Below are 18,495 nucleotides of genomic sequence, written 5' to 3'. Positions count from 1 at the left end.
TGAACGTAAAATTTCTGCAACCCGTTCAAAGTGTGGAATTCTTGAAAACATTTCACACAGAAGATGAAAGTTTCAAAAACTTTTAGGTAACGGAATGGAACGCACCTTAAATTTTCTAAAATACGTTCTATTTTATTAGGTATAAGTAGGAAATAAATTAAAATGTTATGTGTAATTTAAATTTTGTATTGCAATAGTTAAAATATAGCGCAAATAGGCATAGCGACTGATTCAAATACCTCATTTTTTTTTTTTTATGTTACTAGGTCGGCAAACAAGCGTACGGCTCACCTGATGGTAAGCGATTACCGTAGCTTATAGACGCCTGCAACACCAGAGGCATCGCAAGCGCGTTGCCGACCCAATCCCCAACCCCCCAGGAGCTCTGGTCACCTTACTCACCAACAGGAACACAACACTGCTTGAAAACAGTATTATTTTGCTGTGATCTTCTGTAAGGTCGAGGTACTACCCCAGTCGGGCTGCTCCAGATTTTGAGCAGGAAATTCCTGCTGTGCCCTACCTCAGTTAAAAGTCATCTTATTGATAATGAATTCCACGTTTGCGATCCCGTGTTTTAGTATAGTGAGCTTATTGACATGCGAGTTATTGACACAGAGTATATCAAATTATCTTTTTTTTACTCAAAGCTATAAAACTTCAAAAAAGATAAAATTTCTCTATAAATTAATACATTAAGCAAAAACCTTGCACCCCTTTTTACGAACATGTGCGGACGGAGGAGTATGAAATTTCGCACACGTATAATTTATATAGAGAAGGAGTGCAGTCTGCTAATATATTTTTTTAATAATGCATAAAAAATACATTAAATAAATTAAAAAATAACATTACATACACTACCATGTATTTGACACACACTCGTTAATAAAGTAGTAGTAGCAGTAATGAATATAGCCACCCCCTCTCTTCCCGTGGGTGTCGTAAGAGGCGACTAAGGGATAACACAGTTCCATAACCACCTTAGAACTTAACAAGCCGACTAATGGCGGGATAGCCATCCAACTACTTGCTTTGAAATACACAGGCCGAAGACGGGCAGCGGCGTCTTCGGCGCGACAAAACCAGCCCTGCAGTCACCAACCCGGCTGCTCAACGTGTCACTATAGGCAAAACACATGAGTTCACGCCGTTTTTGGCGTGCACCTGGGGAGGCCTATGTCCAGCAGTGAACTGCAATAGGCTGAAGTGTTATATTTCTTTTGTTGAAAAGGTCGCATAAACTTTATTATGTATGTTGATACATACATACCTTGGTTTTTAAAGTACGTCACATAGTTAACTGAGAAAAACAGATTTCACTAATAACCCTTTGTGGATTTTTCAGGATATCTGTTGGATTTGAGATACATGCTAAAGTCAGAGAGTGTTGCACCTCCATCTGATATAAGCAGTAAGTAAAATACATATTTAATATTAAGATTTTCTTAAAGCAGTGAAAAGGCTAATGAATGATGGTAGCAAAAATACATATATAAAAGAACTGCACTTTATTGACGAAAATAGCAAAAGCGATTAAGATTTTATAGCTTTGTTCGAGTGATTGTTTCATGCGAATTTACTATTACGGTAAAAAAATGTCAGCTCAGAATTTGCTAAGCGATTGTATTTTTTATTTTTGTTCTATATTTTAGATTTATTTATCTTCTTAAAGTATTATTGCAAACTAGCTGTGCCCATGACTTTGTCCGCGTGGAATTTAACAAAAAAGGTATTGTTCAGTTCGCAGATTTAAAATAAATAAATTTCTAAAATAAAAGTAAAGCTTAAGTTACTCCCTATTACATTAGCTATCTACGAGTGGAAGTCCCATCAAAATCGGTCCAGCCAATTCAGAGATTAGCCGGAATAAACAGACAGACAGACAGACAGACCGACAAAAATTGTAAAAAATATTATTTTGGTATATGTACCTTATATAAAGTCCATAATTAGTAAAAGCGTTTATTTTAATTTAATTATTTTTAATATTAATACAAACAGACATTCCAATTTTATTTATTTGTATTTCATAAAACTGTACAGCGTAATATTGGTAATTTTAAGGCGAATTAAATATGTAGTTATTCTTTATTATTTATTATATAGATAAAAGCATGTGCTTGGTGTAAGGATAGCATTTATTTTAGGAAATAAAGTTTTAAAGATAATTTAATTAGAACAGTTTACATATAGCGCGTAATTTGCGAATATCTTATTTATTTTTAAAATATGAATCTAAGATTCTTATTATGTGATTTTATAACATTTATGTGCTATAAATGTTTTATGATGTATGTAGTTATATTTTTATATGGAGGTATGTAACTCATGTAGTTATCGCAGGTTACTGATTTGCGCACATAATAAGAGCTTAAGAAATGCAAAACAGTTTTTCAAAAATCGATCTAATAATTACTTAGTCTTCAAACAAACTCTTAAAATTTAAAACAATAGCTAAAGATGGTATTGTTTCACTAATTTTATTTAGTTTGTTTATGTAGTCGCAAATATAATTTTAATTATTTAACAAATTGTCTGACAATACTTAATTTTGTTATTTTTTCATTGTTATTTTTATTTTTATCTAATCATTATAATTTACTAAAGCTTATAATAATAAAAATATTCTGATGAAACGTGATTGGTGAGGTATTAAATTTATTCTGATATTTTTTTCGGAATAACGAAAATTTTAGGCTAGTAATGATAGTATGACCTATGTTGTATCCTTAAAAATGTTATTGCTGCGAAGTTTGCATTCGAAGATTACTGAATTTTATGCTGTTATTTTATTATTTAGGAAGTCGATTATTATGTGTAACTCTGTAACTGTTACTCATTGGTTGATCGACTAGCCACTTTTTAAAATTGACAACACGTTAGCGCAACAGTCACAGGACTGGCTGCTGCGCTGGCGGTCGCAGGTTCGATCCACGCAGGGCATACATTTGATTAGGCCGTACAGATGTTTTTCTTGTTCTGAGCGTTTGCGCTTGTGTATAATGTGTTTTCGGCCCTCGACTCAGGAGTAAATCCTAGTGATGACCATTGTGTGTGAAGCGTTTTATTATTAGTTTTATTGTTGCCTTATTGTATGCAATCAATCATATACCTACATAATTTTCCACTTCTAATCCGGTTTCAAGGATGTGTAAACATAGCAGCGCTGTCAACTTCCACAATAAAACTGCTGAAACGTTTAGATAAATATTTTAATAAACCAAATCCATCATCATCCTCATTATGTATATACTTAATATATATAACAATAAAAAATATACACAGAAAATCGAATTTAGTAGGATTACGTGCGATAACAAGTAAACACTGATGTTAGGAATAAAGAATATTTTATCTTGTAAGAAATGTGTAGTGTAAAGAAAGCTATGAAGCTTATGTAACTTATAATTATTATTTTAACATTTCATCTTTGTGAAGGTGTTCAGCGTCAAGCGCAGACTGCTTTGATTGTGAGCAGCATCGCCCTCGCCGTGCTTCTGTTATTCGTTATAATACTTTGTAGAGGAAGATTATCTTGGCGCTATATCAAACAAAAGTTGCAACCTTCTAAGGTGAGAAATACGTACTTTCTTCATCTATATAATAAAAATGAATGTTGCTAAGCGCATAACTTGAGAATGGCTCATCCAATTCGGCTAATTTATTTTTTTGTGTGTTCCTTAAGGCTCACGAAAGGTATATGTACAAAAAAAAAATTAAAAAAATATTATTTTTACTATCAAATTTTGACAGAACGAAGTCTGTCCGGGCAGCTAGTTATTGATATTAATGAAAAAACTTTTGAGTAATCCTATTATCGCAAGATGAGACTATTCTGTAGTCAAAGTCCTGATTAAACACAGATTTTTTTAAGTTCAAACATTTTATTTTTTATGGCTTAATATTATATTTTCACTAATTAGTATAATATCTTTCATCTTACTACAAAATTCGTTATAAACACGATGTGAAATTAAAGAATCTCTTATTTAATCCTTGAAACATTATCATATTGTGTAATAACTAGTTGGGCCCTGCGGTTTCAGCTGCGTTGATTTGAGGAAAAAAAAAGACTGAAATTAAACAAAAAAATAAATAACCGCCTTTAATAATTAATTAATTTACAAAAACAAAAGCAATAACAAATTTTTTTGTTGTTGATGCCGGTTAGAGCCAGCAATTATCTATAAAATGATAATTGTGAGGTTTTTTCTAAAAAGGGAGGCAAACATCTTACCTTAGCGTATTAATATATATGATGATATAATCAGACGAAAGCTAGTTATCAATAGCGAAGTAATAAATTATTTATATTTATATAATAATATTTAAATATTTTATATTTTAGAATCGAGTTAAACAATACCCGACGGATTTAACGCACCATAATCCACACGCCGAGCTACCGAAACCGAAGCCAGAATTGAAATTGGAGATACGAAATCCTGAACCTCCAAAACGACAGAATCAACAACCGCTTAACGTCAGAGATTTAGATGCGAGAACTCAAACCGAGAGGAGCCAGGGAGCCACGACACCGAAAACTATAAGCACAGCTCTTAGCAATAGGCACCCAGCTGAAGACACTACATTAGATTTTTCGTACGACAATATGGGCATGAATGTGACGCCACCTGAGCAACCAGCAGCAAGTCATAAATTCTGAGAATCGGTTGTGACGTTTGATTATGAATCTGTGACATTTACAAATACCTAAAACAATATCTCTCTGAGGAAAACAATTTAGATCACTTTTAAATATTTTGTACAATAACATTCTAAACTTACTATTTATTTTCCATTATAATTAATAAGCTATAATTAAGACACGTTACTTAAAAGAACAATTAAACTTAAAATAGGAAATATTTAATTTAATTTTTATGAGATTAGATTTTAATTTATAAAACACATAAATTGAGACTTAATCTGATATTTACAAGAATACATTAATCCATTATTCCCTGCTATTCGATGATGTCAAATGTCTGCCCACAACGTTTATTAGTGGAATTATTAAACATCACAGTTCAATACATCACAAACTAATATCAATTAGCAAATTATACTTACATATGAACGAGGTTTGCTCGAACTTTTTTTTATACATCCTGTTTTTTGTATATTTTATTGAAATACGAATTACATACTGATCAAATATGAATAGTATTTTTCGACCTTACCAACATAATAATAAATTAAATATTAACTGGTTATTTAAATAAATAATCACAAAGGCATTTAGAAAAAAAAAAAGAAAAAACAACAAGCAATCTGGAGACATGTAGTTATGAGTTGAGGTTCATCTGGTTTCGTAACCGCTCGACTTCCCACCTGAGCTATTATGAATTTGTAGATAGTGGCAAAATTTACCTTTGTACTCTAATGATATTTTAGCAGTTAATAAAACGACATTTTCTAAAAAAGAACCCTAGTTAGATATCTCTGCATACTAAATGTCATGAAAGTCGTTGGTGCCGTTTCCGAGATTCAGATTATATATTTTACTTTAATTTACTTTTACTTTACACAAGAATAGCGCGTTTAAAGGTATTAGATAACACGGCATCTGCAATTTCTTAATTTACTTAAACTTTGACATCTAATACTTCTAGCAACACGATAACTGACTTAATTCTTTTTACAATAATAAGAGACGCGACGTCGGAACGTTAACGCATTTCGTGTTTTAAAACGGAGTGAAAAGTAAAAGAAAATGGGATAGGTATTATTTCTTAAGCGTTTTCATGTTTTTTCTCGTAAAATATATTTTTTATGGTAATACAAGATGTAGTAAATCTTAAATAAACCAAGCAATACCGCTAGAAACCGTTTACTCATCACGATCGCACACGCGTGTGTTTTATAAATAACTTATCTAAAGTTGGTTTTGTTGCCAGAATTATTAATGTAGTAATTTCATTTCTGGTAAATTAATAATTATGTTACGATACATAAAAAAGAATTTATATCGCAATAACATGTTCATTAGGATTTAGATGCTATTATTGTAAGACATATTATGATATAAACTTTTAATAAGCATAGTAACTTAATTACCGTTTAAGTAAAAAGGACTAATTATGAAATAAAACGTCCGCTCAAGAATTGATTACATTGTATTATCATGTATTAGGTATTTATCTTTTCGTTTCAGGAAGCGTAATATAATTGAAAATATTTCGAGTTTAACTCTGGTTAAAATAAACATTTCAGCATGGCTGAGGTAGTTTTTTATTTTAATATTTTTAATGTATTATTCGTTCGGTGTTTTGTTCTCATTATCATTATTAACTCGATGTAATTCATGTAATTAATTTGATGCCTGTAAATAATCATGTTGCTTTAGCAGTGTTTCATAAATGTCAGTCTGTGTGCGTTTTAATATTTAAATGTTTTGTTAAGTAAGTAAATACTTATTATGTGTTTGAATTTACATAACAATTTTGTAAATTGTGTATTTGTTAATGCGAATCCTCCCGCTTCTGATTCTATGCTTATTATTCGTAAGTCATTTGTTTTATAGTGTTAATTTTAAATAGTAAAACATGTATTCAAATACAAAGTAAGAATAAATATCAAATATATTGGTTAAAATAAAGTATCAAGTAGGCCTGAGAAATATGGAATGTAAAATGGAAGGTAAAAGTAGACTTAAATTAAGAAGAATAATACTTACTATAATGAGATTTTTTTAAAGTGTTTGTTAAAGAGAAAAGTATGAGTAACTTCAAAAAACAATAACTTAATTATCAGTACTCTATTACCATTAAGAAATATATCACGTTGCATTCGATGCGTGTTCCTTAATTAAAATGTAACTCTCAAAACACTCAAACAGAAATTCACGGAGAACCGTTTATCGATTTAAATTTCCATTGGGAAGTTATTACGCTGAGTAGGAATGTGCGCAGGTGACGTTCCTAGAAGTATTACGAGTGTTACGCTTGCGAGCTTAGAGTATACCGATGGACATGGACTTTCATGATTCAGACGAAAGAAAATCAAAATTAATTTAGTCTACAAACTACATGCTGTCATGTCTGTTTGATTAAACAACTACTATGCAGGTGCGTTGTAATTGTACTAAAACTTAATTATTTTCCGCCATCAGCAATTAAGCGATATAATAAATATGAATCCTTTTGCATAGCACCGGGTGACAGTTTGGAATTGATGTAAATATCTGTATATCATAAAAGGTTAAAATCAATAAAAACAAAAAATAAAAAAAGAACTATTTTGTATTTCGGCCAGTTGATTACTAGGATACTGAAAAACTTCGGCTTGTACAGAAAATTTAAATGTGACAAGTTAGTATTATTTTATTCTAAGATGAATAGCAGTCAGCTAATATATATTTTTATCTTGCGATTTTTTTCATAGAAATTGAGACCTTGACGTAGCATTGCGTGTTCATCGCCTACGCGTTCCGGGTTTTAAGGAAAAAAAATCAAGCGCGAGTGTAAATATGGCAAATTTAACGAATGGATAGGGAAAAATGGAAGCCTCACCCGGATTTTTCATTAAATTAGGTAAAATTTATTTACAATTTTCTATTTGTTGTAGCCTAAAATACTTTTCAGCACTGTTATTAATAAATGACCATCAGAATATTTAAGAAATATTACGAAATGTCTCGATTACAATGATACTTTTTGTTTATGTTTGACTATATTTCATAACACAAGGTGATTAGGATGTATTATTTATTTTTCTATTTAAATATCGCGCACTGGAAATTTCTAAAGAAAAGACTAAGTCAGCCTTAAATATAATGTGACTATGTCAGCTAGTAAATATAATCTTAAAATTGTAAATCAATCAAAGCGATCCCTACCGAAGTGTTGCTTTTCTTGTTGCATCTTCAACAACTATTTGTTGAAGTAAATGCAACAAAGAAATCAGAAACTTAAAACAGGCTATAAGTAATATTTATAATATGTTTGAACAAATTTTGCGATGGAAAGGTAAAATTACATTCCGCCTTTATTAAAATGGTTTTCTAAAGCGAAATATAATTAAAATATGTCATTAGAACTGGTTAAATACTGGTTTGTATTTCAAATTTCAATCAAAATGAGAAATAAATTAAAATTGATATTTCAGTTCAGATACATTTTAATATCATATTTTAACTCATGCATTATGGTAAATAAACGTGTGTACATTTTACAAACGGACTAGTTATTAATAGTATTTATAGGAAAAGTGTAATTTTAATTAAATTTACATGCTAAGTATATTTTTCCGTGTGTTTTTTTAGGTGTGAATATTTGATATCTAAATGGTTGTTTAGTGTTTTGTTATACCTACATATTGTTAGTTCATATAGGTATTAAATTTAATAATAGTTAATATACCGCCCATACGAAACATTCCAATTTTTAGATATTAAAAAGTATAAGAATATTTTCATTTTGTTTAGATTTAAGGAAAGTATTACTATTACTAGGATTAAGATATAACCTTTATTATTTATATTTTAGTATAAATGACTCTCGGTATAATGTTGCTTTCTTGGGGAGGCCTATGTCCAGCAGTGGACTACAATAGCCTGAACTGACTGATAATATTGCTTTCTAATGATAAAGTTTGCTCTAAAATATAAAATTAATGTCTCAAATAGGTTTGAATAAACTCAATTGTGTCTCCATCGCGTCGCTCTTTATATCGCGGTTTACTGTAAGGTCACACGGATATTGGTTTTCGTTCGATATTGGCGTTGTGTTCGTAAGTCTTCTATGGTGCGTTGTTCAAAGACCACGAGGTTTGAAATTACTTTTTTTTTCAAAATAATCTCGTGATGTATGTCACATATTTTATTAATTAGCAATAAAATAGTAAAATATTTTATGTTTATTCTTAATAATGTAGTTAAACTAGAAATTCGATATTGATGAGAGGTTAATTAATAGCTTTGGTTAGATTTTGCTAAATATCATCTGTCCATTTAGGTCATGTACATAAGTAGAACTTGTATTAATTGCTATATAAAGCAATAAGCTTAAGCTTGAAGTCGTTTAGTTAGATATAAACTTTAGTACACAATTTCTCAGAATTTCGACGTACTTACTTCACGTCTCCTCATCATCATATTGCTCGTAATAAGTCTAATGATTATTGCGCAATAGTTGCTGTTAAATAAAAAAAAAATGTATCCGGTACTATAATGCTCCATGATAACGTTGGCTTATTACCAATTAATACTAAGCAAATGACAAGGTAATCGAGTTTGTAAATTGCGAGCATATTGCAACAAATTTAAAGTATTTAAGCAGGAGGCTTGCGTGATTTACTCAGAAATAAAAGCTTAGAAGTTAAACGTTTTTAACCGACTTCCAAAAGAGTAGGATTTCTCAATTCGATTGTATTTTCCTTTTTTTAAAAGCAGGTATGTTACCTGAGAACTTTTGAATGGATGGGACTATTTTTGTTGTTTTTTTTTAGGCGGTGGTGCATGTAATGTAGTCTCATTTAAATTTAATCGAGATTAAACTAGTAGTTTTCGAGTTATATCTAAGAATGCGTATTTACTTGACTATAATTTCGTCGACCTATGTTGTATTATGTCGCAAAACTTTTTACTGGGTATATCGATTTTAAAAATTATTATTTTAATTGAAAGCTGATGCTTGTCGTGTCCCATTTTAATCGAAATCCGATGATTACTTTTTAAGTAATTTTTTATAACGCGTAATTGACTATTTTTTCACTTCTTCTTCTACTTACGTTGTCGATGTAATTGAAGTCGGTTTTTCGGGATCGGAATCACAAAATATCATCTACTACTAATAAAGTAATCGATCTGATTCTAAATATGTATTTTTTTAAATATATTGTGACTGATGTAATTCATTTTCAAAATTTTAGTTTTGAAAATTCACTTCGGGTCTTATAATTAATTGAGACCTAAAAATATGAATATATTTCTATATTGGAGTTAAAATACAGTTCTATGCAATTTTGAATTATTTCTGCTCACTGTTTGTTGAATTAGTTTTATGTTATTATAGAAGGATACTTGTGTTCTGCGGCGATAATACTTAAATAGTTTAAGGATGCGTTTTGTGCTATGAGTATTTATATTATATACTTTTTTCTTAGATGTTTTAAGCATATAAGAAAATTGGCGATATATTTATGTGCTTTGGGAGGATCGTAATTATCATTATATTATAGTGATGTAGAACAGATACTAAGTTAATGATATGAAATTACTATGCTTGTTTATCTTATTATAAATATTATAACAATAGCAATAGTTTTATGATAAATTTAAAAATAAGTGAGTTAAGTACTTTATGTATATATATGTGACCCTTGGTGAATCCGTCCAATCATTAGATTATTAATTATACATTTAGTTAGTTATAAGTGTTATCATCAATTTTATTATACTATTACGAGCTTTATACATAAGAATTAATTAGAACTACTTGAGTCATTACTAACGAAGTTGTCGTTACTGAGGTTTTTTAAATGATTAAACACGTATTCAAAACATACTTAATTTTTAAAGATAAAAACTGGTATCCACCATAGAACAGTTTTTTGAAAGCTTTGTTAATATTTTGGACCAGTTTCATGATTCGTTTTTCTGACGAGTTGGCTAGTCTGGTTGTAGTAAAATTTTTATCTTTAAAATTAAAGTATGTTTAAAAATCATATCTGTCTAATAATAAGCCTAAAAAGGTGGATGTAATTTTAACATACTTATTGTTATTATCGATTAAATTTAAAATAAATTTTAATAATAAACGTGAATGTTATTTAATTGGATTCAGTTTTGTATTTATAAATTTTTATTTCTTTATTATTTGTAATATCGCTTGTAGTTGTGGTAACGATGTTCATATTTATCTAGAATTTTATGCAGTCTTTTTCGTATCATCTTATTCTTGTGCTCTTCGAGCATATCGGCATAGGCGTCTGAGAAAGGCATTATATTTATCCCACCGTCACTGCTTACTATTCCAGGCAGACCTGGCACCATACCTAGTTTTGGTCTAAAGTGTGGATAAAAACTGGGCAGCATAGGTACTGGGTAATGTAGTCCATAAGGCATTGTTGGTAAAGAAGGAGCTGGCATTATTGGTATTTGTGGAAAAGGCGCCGGCATGACTGGCATTTGTGGAAAAGGTACCGGAGGGGGTGGAAGATCTGTTGTAAACAAAAAAGGATTAATATTTTCGGATGGAAATGGTTTCAATGTTGATCTAGAGGAACAATATTCCGGGATATTTTTAGGATACCAATACAACGGATTACACGGATCGTCATTTGAAGGATTTTTTAGACCATGTAATATTGAACATCGTATTATGTTTATCCAAAAACACGATATTAAAATCTGTAACAAAAACAAATAATAAAACTACTGTACCTGAATAGGTTCACTTATTTTTTTTTACATAACTAAAGTAAATAGCATTCTGTCTATTAATATTAGGTCTTTACCTATAAAATTTCCGTTTTGTCGCACTGTCTATTTCAAAACTAAAAAAAAGTTCGCTAAGAACTAGAATTTCAATTTTTATTTTTATTTTAAAGATATAGAATTCTTTTTTCATAATAAGTCATTTGTTTAATGGTTAGCGTTCTATTTACATCGCATTTGTACGTTTTTCATCATCATGGATACCTGTTTTAAAAATTCGAGTGATTATGAAGTATGAGTTACGTCGTGGTAGCAAAGCGGCAGAAGCGGCACGCAACATCAACGATTTTTACGGTGCAAACACTACTAACGATCGTACCAGCCGTTATTGGTTTGCTCGCTTTCGTTCCGGAAATTTTGACCTAAGAAATGAACCACGTGGTCGGTCGAAAATGTTGGTCGACAAGTTAGCACTAAAACAATATTGGTCCATTTACGTCAAATTGGCAAGGTAAAGAAGCTCGACAAATGGGTGCCCCACGAAACTGAATGAGCGCTAGCGCGAAATACGCGTCAAGACGTGTCTTGCACTGCTCAACAGACACTCAAACGAAGGCATATTGAATCGCATTGTTAGTTGTGACGAAAAATGGATTCTATTCGACAATCGAAAGCGCTCAGCTAGTTGGTTAGATCCTGGTTCAGTACCTAAACAATGCCGTAAACGAAAAATGACCGCTAAGAAAGTGATGGTAACTGTTTCGTGGTCTACCGCCGGTGTAATTCATCACAGCTTCTTACCAAACGCCATGAGCATTACTGCAGATGTGTACTGTGGAGAACTAGACATAATAATTGGGAAGCTCGCACGTCTCCAACCAGCTTTGGTCAATCGCTCGGCTCCGCTGCTCCTGCACGACAACGCGCGACCTCATACTGCACAGCAGACGGTCTCCAAGTTACAAGAGCTGGGGTTGGAAGTTCTCCGTCATCCATTGTCCTCACCAGATCTTGACCCTACAGATTCCACTTTTTCCAGAATTTGGATAACTTTTTGGCGGGAAAAAATTCAATACCCGAGAGGCAGTACAAAATGCCTTTGAAGAGTTTGTTGCCTCACGTCTAGCAGAGTTTTTCAAGAAAGGCATCAATAAGCTACCGCTACGTTGGCAAAAATGCATTGATTCCATGGGTAAATAATTTTGAATACCCAATAAAAATAAAAAAATATAGAAAAAAAGTGCGTTAACTTATTTCATCAAAAATGGTAATTTCATAGGTAAAGACCTAATATTAATAGACTGAATACTATTTATTTTAGTTACGTGAAAAAAAATAATTGAAACTATCCAGGTACAGTATTATTATACCTATATATAGATAACAGTATTATTATATATGTATTATATATACATAACTGTAATATTAAATATTGCACACAAACACACATGCCAGTTCTGTAGAAAACGTTTATTTTTCAGTGTGCGTCAAGTGATGTCAATAAATAAGTTATTAGCATGTTAAAAATCACTGTTGCGCATTAACAAACTCGAACGGGCAGCTGAATATTGATGGCATATAAAATGAAAACAAAAAAAAAAATGTCAGCTAGGTTACAGATTCTTATATTTAAGGAACATAAAAAGAAAAATAAATCATGGCTACATCTTACATTAAACAAATTAGATTTGTAATGTTATTATGAATGTAACGTTACAACGAGTTATTTAATCAAATAAGCGATGGTCGCAACAACTGTACAACTACAACTGCCAATAAAAGTCCAAACTGTTAATAAAAATGTTTTCACTGTTAAGATAAACTTGCAAACATTCGCACAATTATATGAAGGGACGCGCCTTGTCATCGAAGCATCTGCTTGCGTATATTGCTCATTTAATATTTGAAATAATCTAATAAACATAACATTCATATAAGTCTTAATAGTAATTTTTTAACAATAATAAAGTCTGTTATTAATTTACCTTTTGAAAAAAAATCATGTTTCACGAGTTTTCATCAGCGTTACGCTTGATAACAATGATTGGAGTTGTGATTTTAAAGTGGAACTTCTCACTATGTAGGTTTTTGTAAATGAAAGGACTTTTTTTAAAAGACAATAGGGCCTTTTTATTGTTTTCATAGAACAATGAGTGTAAAAACAGGCGAACTTTTCACTTTATTAAAACAAGACGGAATTCAATAGAACTGATTTTGTGATGGTATCCTCATTTGTTGTTTTAAGGTAAATAAAATATGTATAGCATAAATAAGAAGGAAAACAAATAAGCGGACATATTTTGCAGGTTCCGAGTAATGAAAACCGATGTGTGTAATTTCATTTATGTGTATCAGCAAAATTATTCCTGTGAAATGGGTACACATTAGATTTCACATTTAAATTTTATTTTTTGTTTCATGTTTTTTTTACGCATATGGTTTTAAGTCTAGAATAGGACCACTGAGTTTTAAAAAAATATTTATTTATTTACCTCTTAAATTCATTTATCACTCATTTTAGTACATATATTTGCTGGGACTTATAGATGGCGGGTATGTCGTAATAACTAACGAATGTTTATGAGTTTAGTTTTAAAATCTAACGTCGATTCATTTTTGTTGACGAATGGATGCAATCTATCTGATATTCTATAATTTTATTTTATATGCAGTACTTACTTACCTCATAATTACGTGATATGTAGATTGAGTTACATTTAAATAATAATTATCTCTCTATATTTATGTTTTAAATATAAACTTTTGCCATTTTATTAATCATATCAGCACTTTTATACGAAACAGGCTGCCTATAAAAAGCGACCATTCCGAGGTACGGTTCAGTCCTAATAATCGGTGTACTTGGAACGTTCTGTATATCTCTTCGTAAAAATTCGAACATTAATTCAAAAGGCGATAGAGTTCGTTCAACAGACTCCAGGCTATGGTCTGAATCACTTAAGAAAGCGGATGAATATTTATATTCAGACATTCGTTGTATTTCCTTTACATTCCCATAGGGTAGAAACTCCACGTTGGATCGCATTAATTTTTCAAATATTTTTAGACATTTTTTCGGCAAATGAAGTGGATGCCAGTAAAAAGGATTACATTCATTAATATTTCTGTAACGTTGCTCAAAGTCAAAGTCGTCCATGTAGGTGACGCCGGCGATGGAAGCTTCTACGAAATGTATTAATAATGGCTGGAATATTAAAATGTAATTCCACAGCAATGCTCTGCAATAACAAAATATATATTATAATTAATAGAGAGAGATTGTGTACAATCATTGGATATTTATAATAGTTAAAGAATTTCATACTTTAATAAAAATGAATAAATACTTTCAGGATTTACTCCTGTGTCGGAGGATCCGGAAACATACAATACACAAATATTCCCAGACCAATGCAAACCATGAACTATGAAAAAGATGGAAAAACCTCAGCTAGATTATAAATATGTTTATAGCAATTATTAATACGTAGACTTGCCTTAAATATTGTAACAAAGGAAAAAAAAATCTATAGTACTATTAGTGTGTTACTTTAATACATTAATATAAAACGATACTATATATTTTATATGAAGCTTATTCGAAGTGGTCTCCATTGGCTGCAATGCAGTCCTTTAAACGTTCAGGCTAGTTATCAATAGAACTACGCACTCTTTCCATAGGAAAATTCTTTACTACCAATCGTATGGACTTTTTTAGGGATTCCAAATTATCATGGTTTTTAGAGCAAGTCATACTCCCTAAAACTGACCGTAAATCATAATCCACTGGATTAAGATTGAGACTAGATGACGGCCAGTCTTTAGCTCTGATGAAGTGCGGAACGTTGGTTTCTAACCAAGATTGAGTGGGTCGAGCTGTATGGCCCGGTGCCGAGTCTTGCTGAAAGGACCATTCTTGGTTATCGAACATGGTGTTGTTAAGGGGCTTAACTACCTTATCAATAATAGTATCTTGATACACTTGTGCCGATGTTTTGATACCTGTTTTGCAAAAATATGACTCAGTCACTACTTATAGCTAGTGCGTCTCTTATAGGCTGCAAATCCTAAGTCATCTTTTAAAATACCCGACATGCTTCTAGGTGTTATCTTCATCTCTCGAGATAAAATCTTTTGCTGTCGGACAGGATTTCTTCGAATTCTTTCCCTTACTACTTTCATCGCTTTTTTCCCTGAGCTAATATATTTTCTTACACTATTGCCAATATACGTACAGGTTAGTGTAAGTTTCAAAGTTTTTACGTTAATATTTTTGAAGTAAAACTTCTTTATGCACGATTGACTTGACGAGTAAGCTGGTGAATGCGTGACTAGAGATTTACGAAAAGTGTGATCGGGCGAACGGAAGTTAAAAGGGAAATATAAGGTAGATTGAGCAAAAGAAGTTTTACTTCAGTCATGTGGTCTAAAGCACACTCATTTTCTGTGCAATTATTTCCTGGAGAAAATACGGAACTTTCAATATACGGGAAGAAATTACTGTGGAAAAACAGCTTTGACAAGAAAATACCCTATACGAGGCATGCAGATAAATTGAATTAGGCGTGCACATTGCAAACGTAACGAAACGGGAGAAGGCTTAAAGTAATTTTTATTGTCATCAAAAATTTAGACTAGTATTATTTGTGAACGGGTAACATATTAATGTTTCCATACACCAGTTTATTTTAGTTTTATGCGAATGCACAGCTATTTACTACTAGAAATTAAGATTTTCTAATAAATTAATAACTAATATATATAACGCTGCGTTGGCACAACGGTTACAGCCATGGATTGTACCTGTTCCGCTGGCGGTTGCGGGTTCGATCCCCGCACATGACAAACATTTCTATTGGCCATACAGGTGTTTGCCGTGGTCTGGGTGTTTGTGCAGTCCTTCATGTACACCTGATAGCGATCGTTACTCATAGTAGGAAATATATCTGCCAACCCGCATTGGAGCAGCGTGGTGGATTAAGCTCTGATCCTTCTCCTACATGGGAAAAGAGGCCTATGCCCAGTAGTGGGATATTACGAACTGAAGCGTATATGATATATTATTCGTCATTGTTTTTATGTTCCTCTAAGTTCCTCATATTAGTTCACACTCTCCGTATATAGTTTGTTAAAGTTTCCAATCGTTAACAAAATACTTTTTAGTCAACCACTCAAGTTCAACTATTTTTTTTTTAGCTCATAGTAGATAAAAGTTGATGTATGAAAAAAAAATTGCATTAATTGTTTATATTATTTTTATAATAGTATTGTATTAGACATGTTCTACTACATCAGAGAATTACTTCTAGGAGCAAATGTAATATAAAATTGGATGTAATCGCGTGTAAAATAATATATGTATATTTATGTATGACTACTCATACACGATTTTTCAGAAAACGAAATGTTTTAGTGAAATCAATAATCAGCCCAGCGTGAACAAAATAAACAAATATTAAGTGTATCAAAATTGTCATTAATACATACCGTTTCATTTTTCAACAATGTTCCGACTGAAATGTCAAACTTGTTTCAACGACGTCTTGTTAACACCTGTTTATAGTTTCTTTGTGTTCCGTTGAAAAATGTCAGTGAAAGAATTTTACAGACCACCTGCGCTGTGACGTAATTGACTTAATGTGTAAGTGAAGCACTGTCACACGTTATAAATGTCGCGTCACGTGTGAAGGGGCATTTGTCGTTTTAAATTTTCTAAGGAGTTCGAAATTTATACTTTTTAAATGTTTTTATTTTTTTAAACCCGCCGTCTCTTAGTAATTGTCAGTATTTTTATGCCGAATTCAAAAAAGGAGGAGGTTAAAATTTGGTTTAAACGCGCCGACTCTTAATAATTGTCAGCATTTTTCAAAAAAGGAGGCGGTTTCTCAATTCGACTGCATATATATATATATTTGTTTGTGTGTCTTAGTGGATAATTTCGTCGTTTATGATCCGATTTTGGTGACCCTTTTTTTGTTGGAAAGTGGATATACCAAGGTGGTACCGTGATAAGACAACCAGGATCTGATGATGACATACCAGTGAAATCGAAGGGAATCTTTAAATATCGTAGTCGCGATTTTATATTACTTGTAGATGTAATTGAAGTCGGTTTTTTTTCGTTTGCTAGCAAACGCAATTATTTGTGTTTGTTTTTAGTTTCATCTTAGTACAAAGTATATTGCAATTTGGTGTGTGCATGTACTTCCCGAGTAGAAATTTTTTCGTCTTCCTTAGAAGAACCGAACCAGGCATGCCTGATCAGGAATAGATAAGGCATGTAACGCAGATGATTGGTTTGGACCTGATCAGGATGAGATGAGATTTCCTGATCGGATCCAGATCAGAAAATCTCACCTCATCCTGATCAGCTGGTTCGGTCCGGTCCTTTTAAAAAACACGAATGTATATTCTTGAAAAAATTGTTTAGCAAAAAAAAAGCGAATTGATATTATAAATATGTTACTTAACATAATTATTATGATATTTATTTCCGTTTATTTTTCCAATGTATTATTTATTTATGTTTTTACTTTAAATATTAATATTAATTATTTATATTTATCTTTATGTTATTAATTAATTATTATTAATAATTAAATTTTATTTGTTAACTTCTAATTATTAACTACTAATTAACTATTTCCTATTACTTACGACTGCTCCACTGTGTAGAAACGGACTCCCTGCTAGACTGTCCTGATAACTGTTAACTAACTGCGCTTAAAAACATTAATAGCGCGATTCAGGCTCAGTTCGCGTAATTTCTTTCAGGCTATCCTGATCTGGACCGAAACGGGCCTGATCCAGTATGCCTTACTATACTTGATTATATTTTACATCAGGCTATCCTTGTCTGGACCAGACCTGGTCCTGATAGAGCTTGCCGGATCTGGCATGCCTCATTCTATCCTGATCCGGTCCAGATACATGATCTGGTTGAGCCTAACCTTTTTTCTAGTCAGGTTTGTTCAAGGGTTCGCGACAAGAAAATACATCTGTTTTATATTATGTAATGTTAGTGTTTTAAATAAATTTAATTTTTCACTATACGAACATTTACATTACATATACAACGTTTATATATATATACATCCAAATAAAACAAAAAC

The 18,495-nt window shown here is 31.6% G+C and overlaps 1 protein-coding gene across 1 annotated transcript in view; it reads left to right on the top strand.

Moving 5' to 3' along the window:
• The window catches only part of LOC123668776 (period circadian protein-like), a 60,141-nt gene extending 54,980 nt beyond the window's left edge, over positions 1-5,161 (top strand). The window contains 3 exon segments of the mRNA XM_045602470.1: positions 1,349-1,414; positions 3,442-3,575; positions 4,352-5,161. Of these exon segments, the coding sequence (XP_045458426.1) occupies positions 1,349-1,414; positions 3,442-3,575; positions 4,352-4,669 (518 nt within the window). The 3' untranslated portion in view covers positions 4,670-5,161.
• Positions 5,162-18,495: the final 13,334 nt, after the last annotated feature.

Source organism: Melitaea cinxia, chromosome Z, assembly GCF_905220565.1.
Source record: "Melitaea cinxia chromosome Z, ilMelCinx1.1, whole genome shotgun sequence".
In the NCBI taxonomy this organism is placed as follows: Eukaryota; Metazoa; Arthropoda; class Insecta; order Lepidoptera; family Nymphalidae; genus Melitaea; species Melitaea cinxia.
Note: the sequence above shows the minus strand (reverse complement) of the source record. Positions and strands in the feature narration are given on the sequence as shown.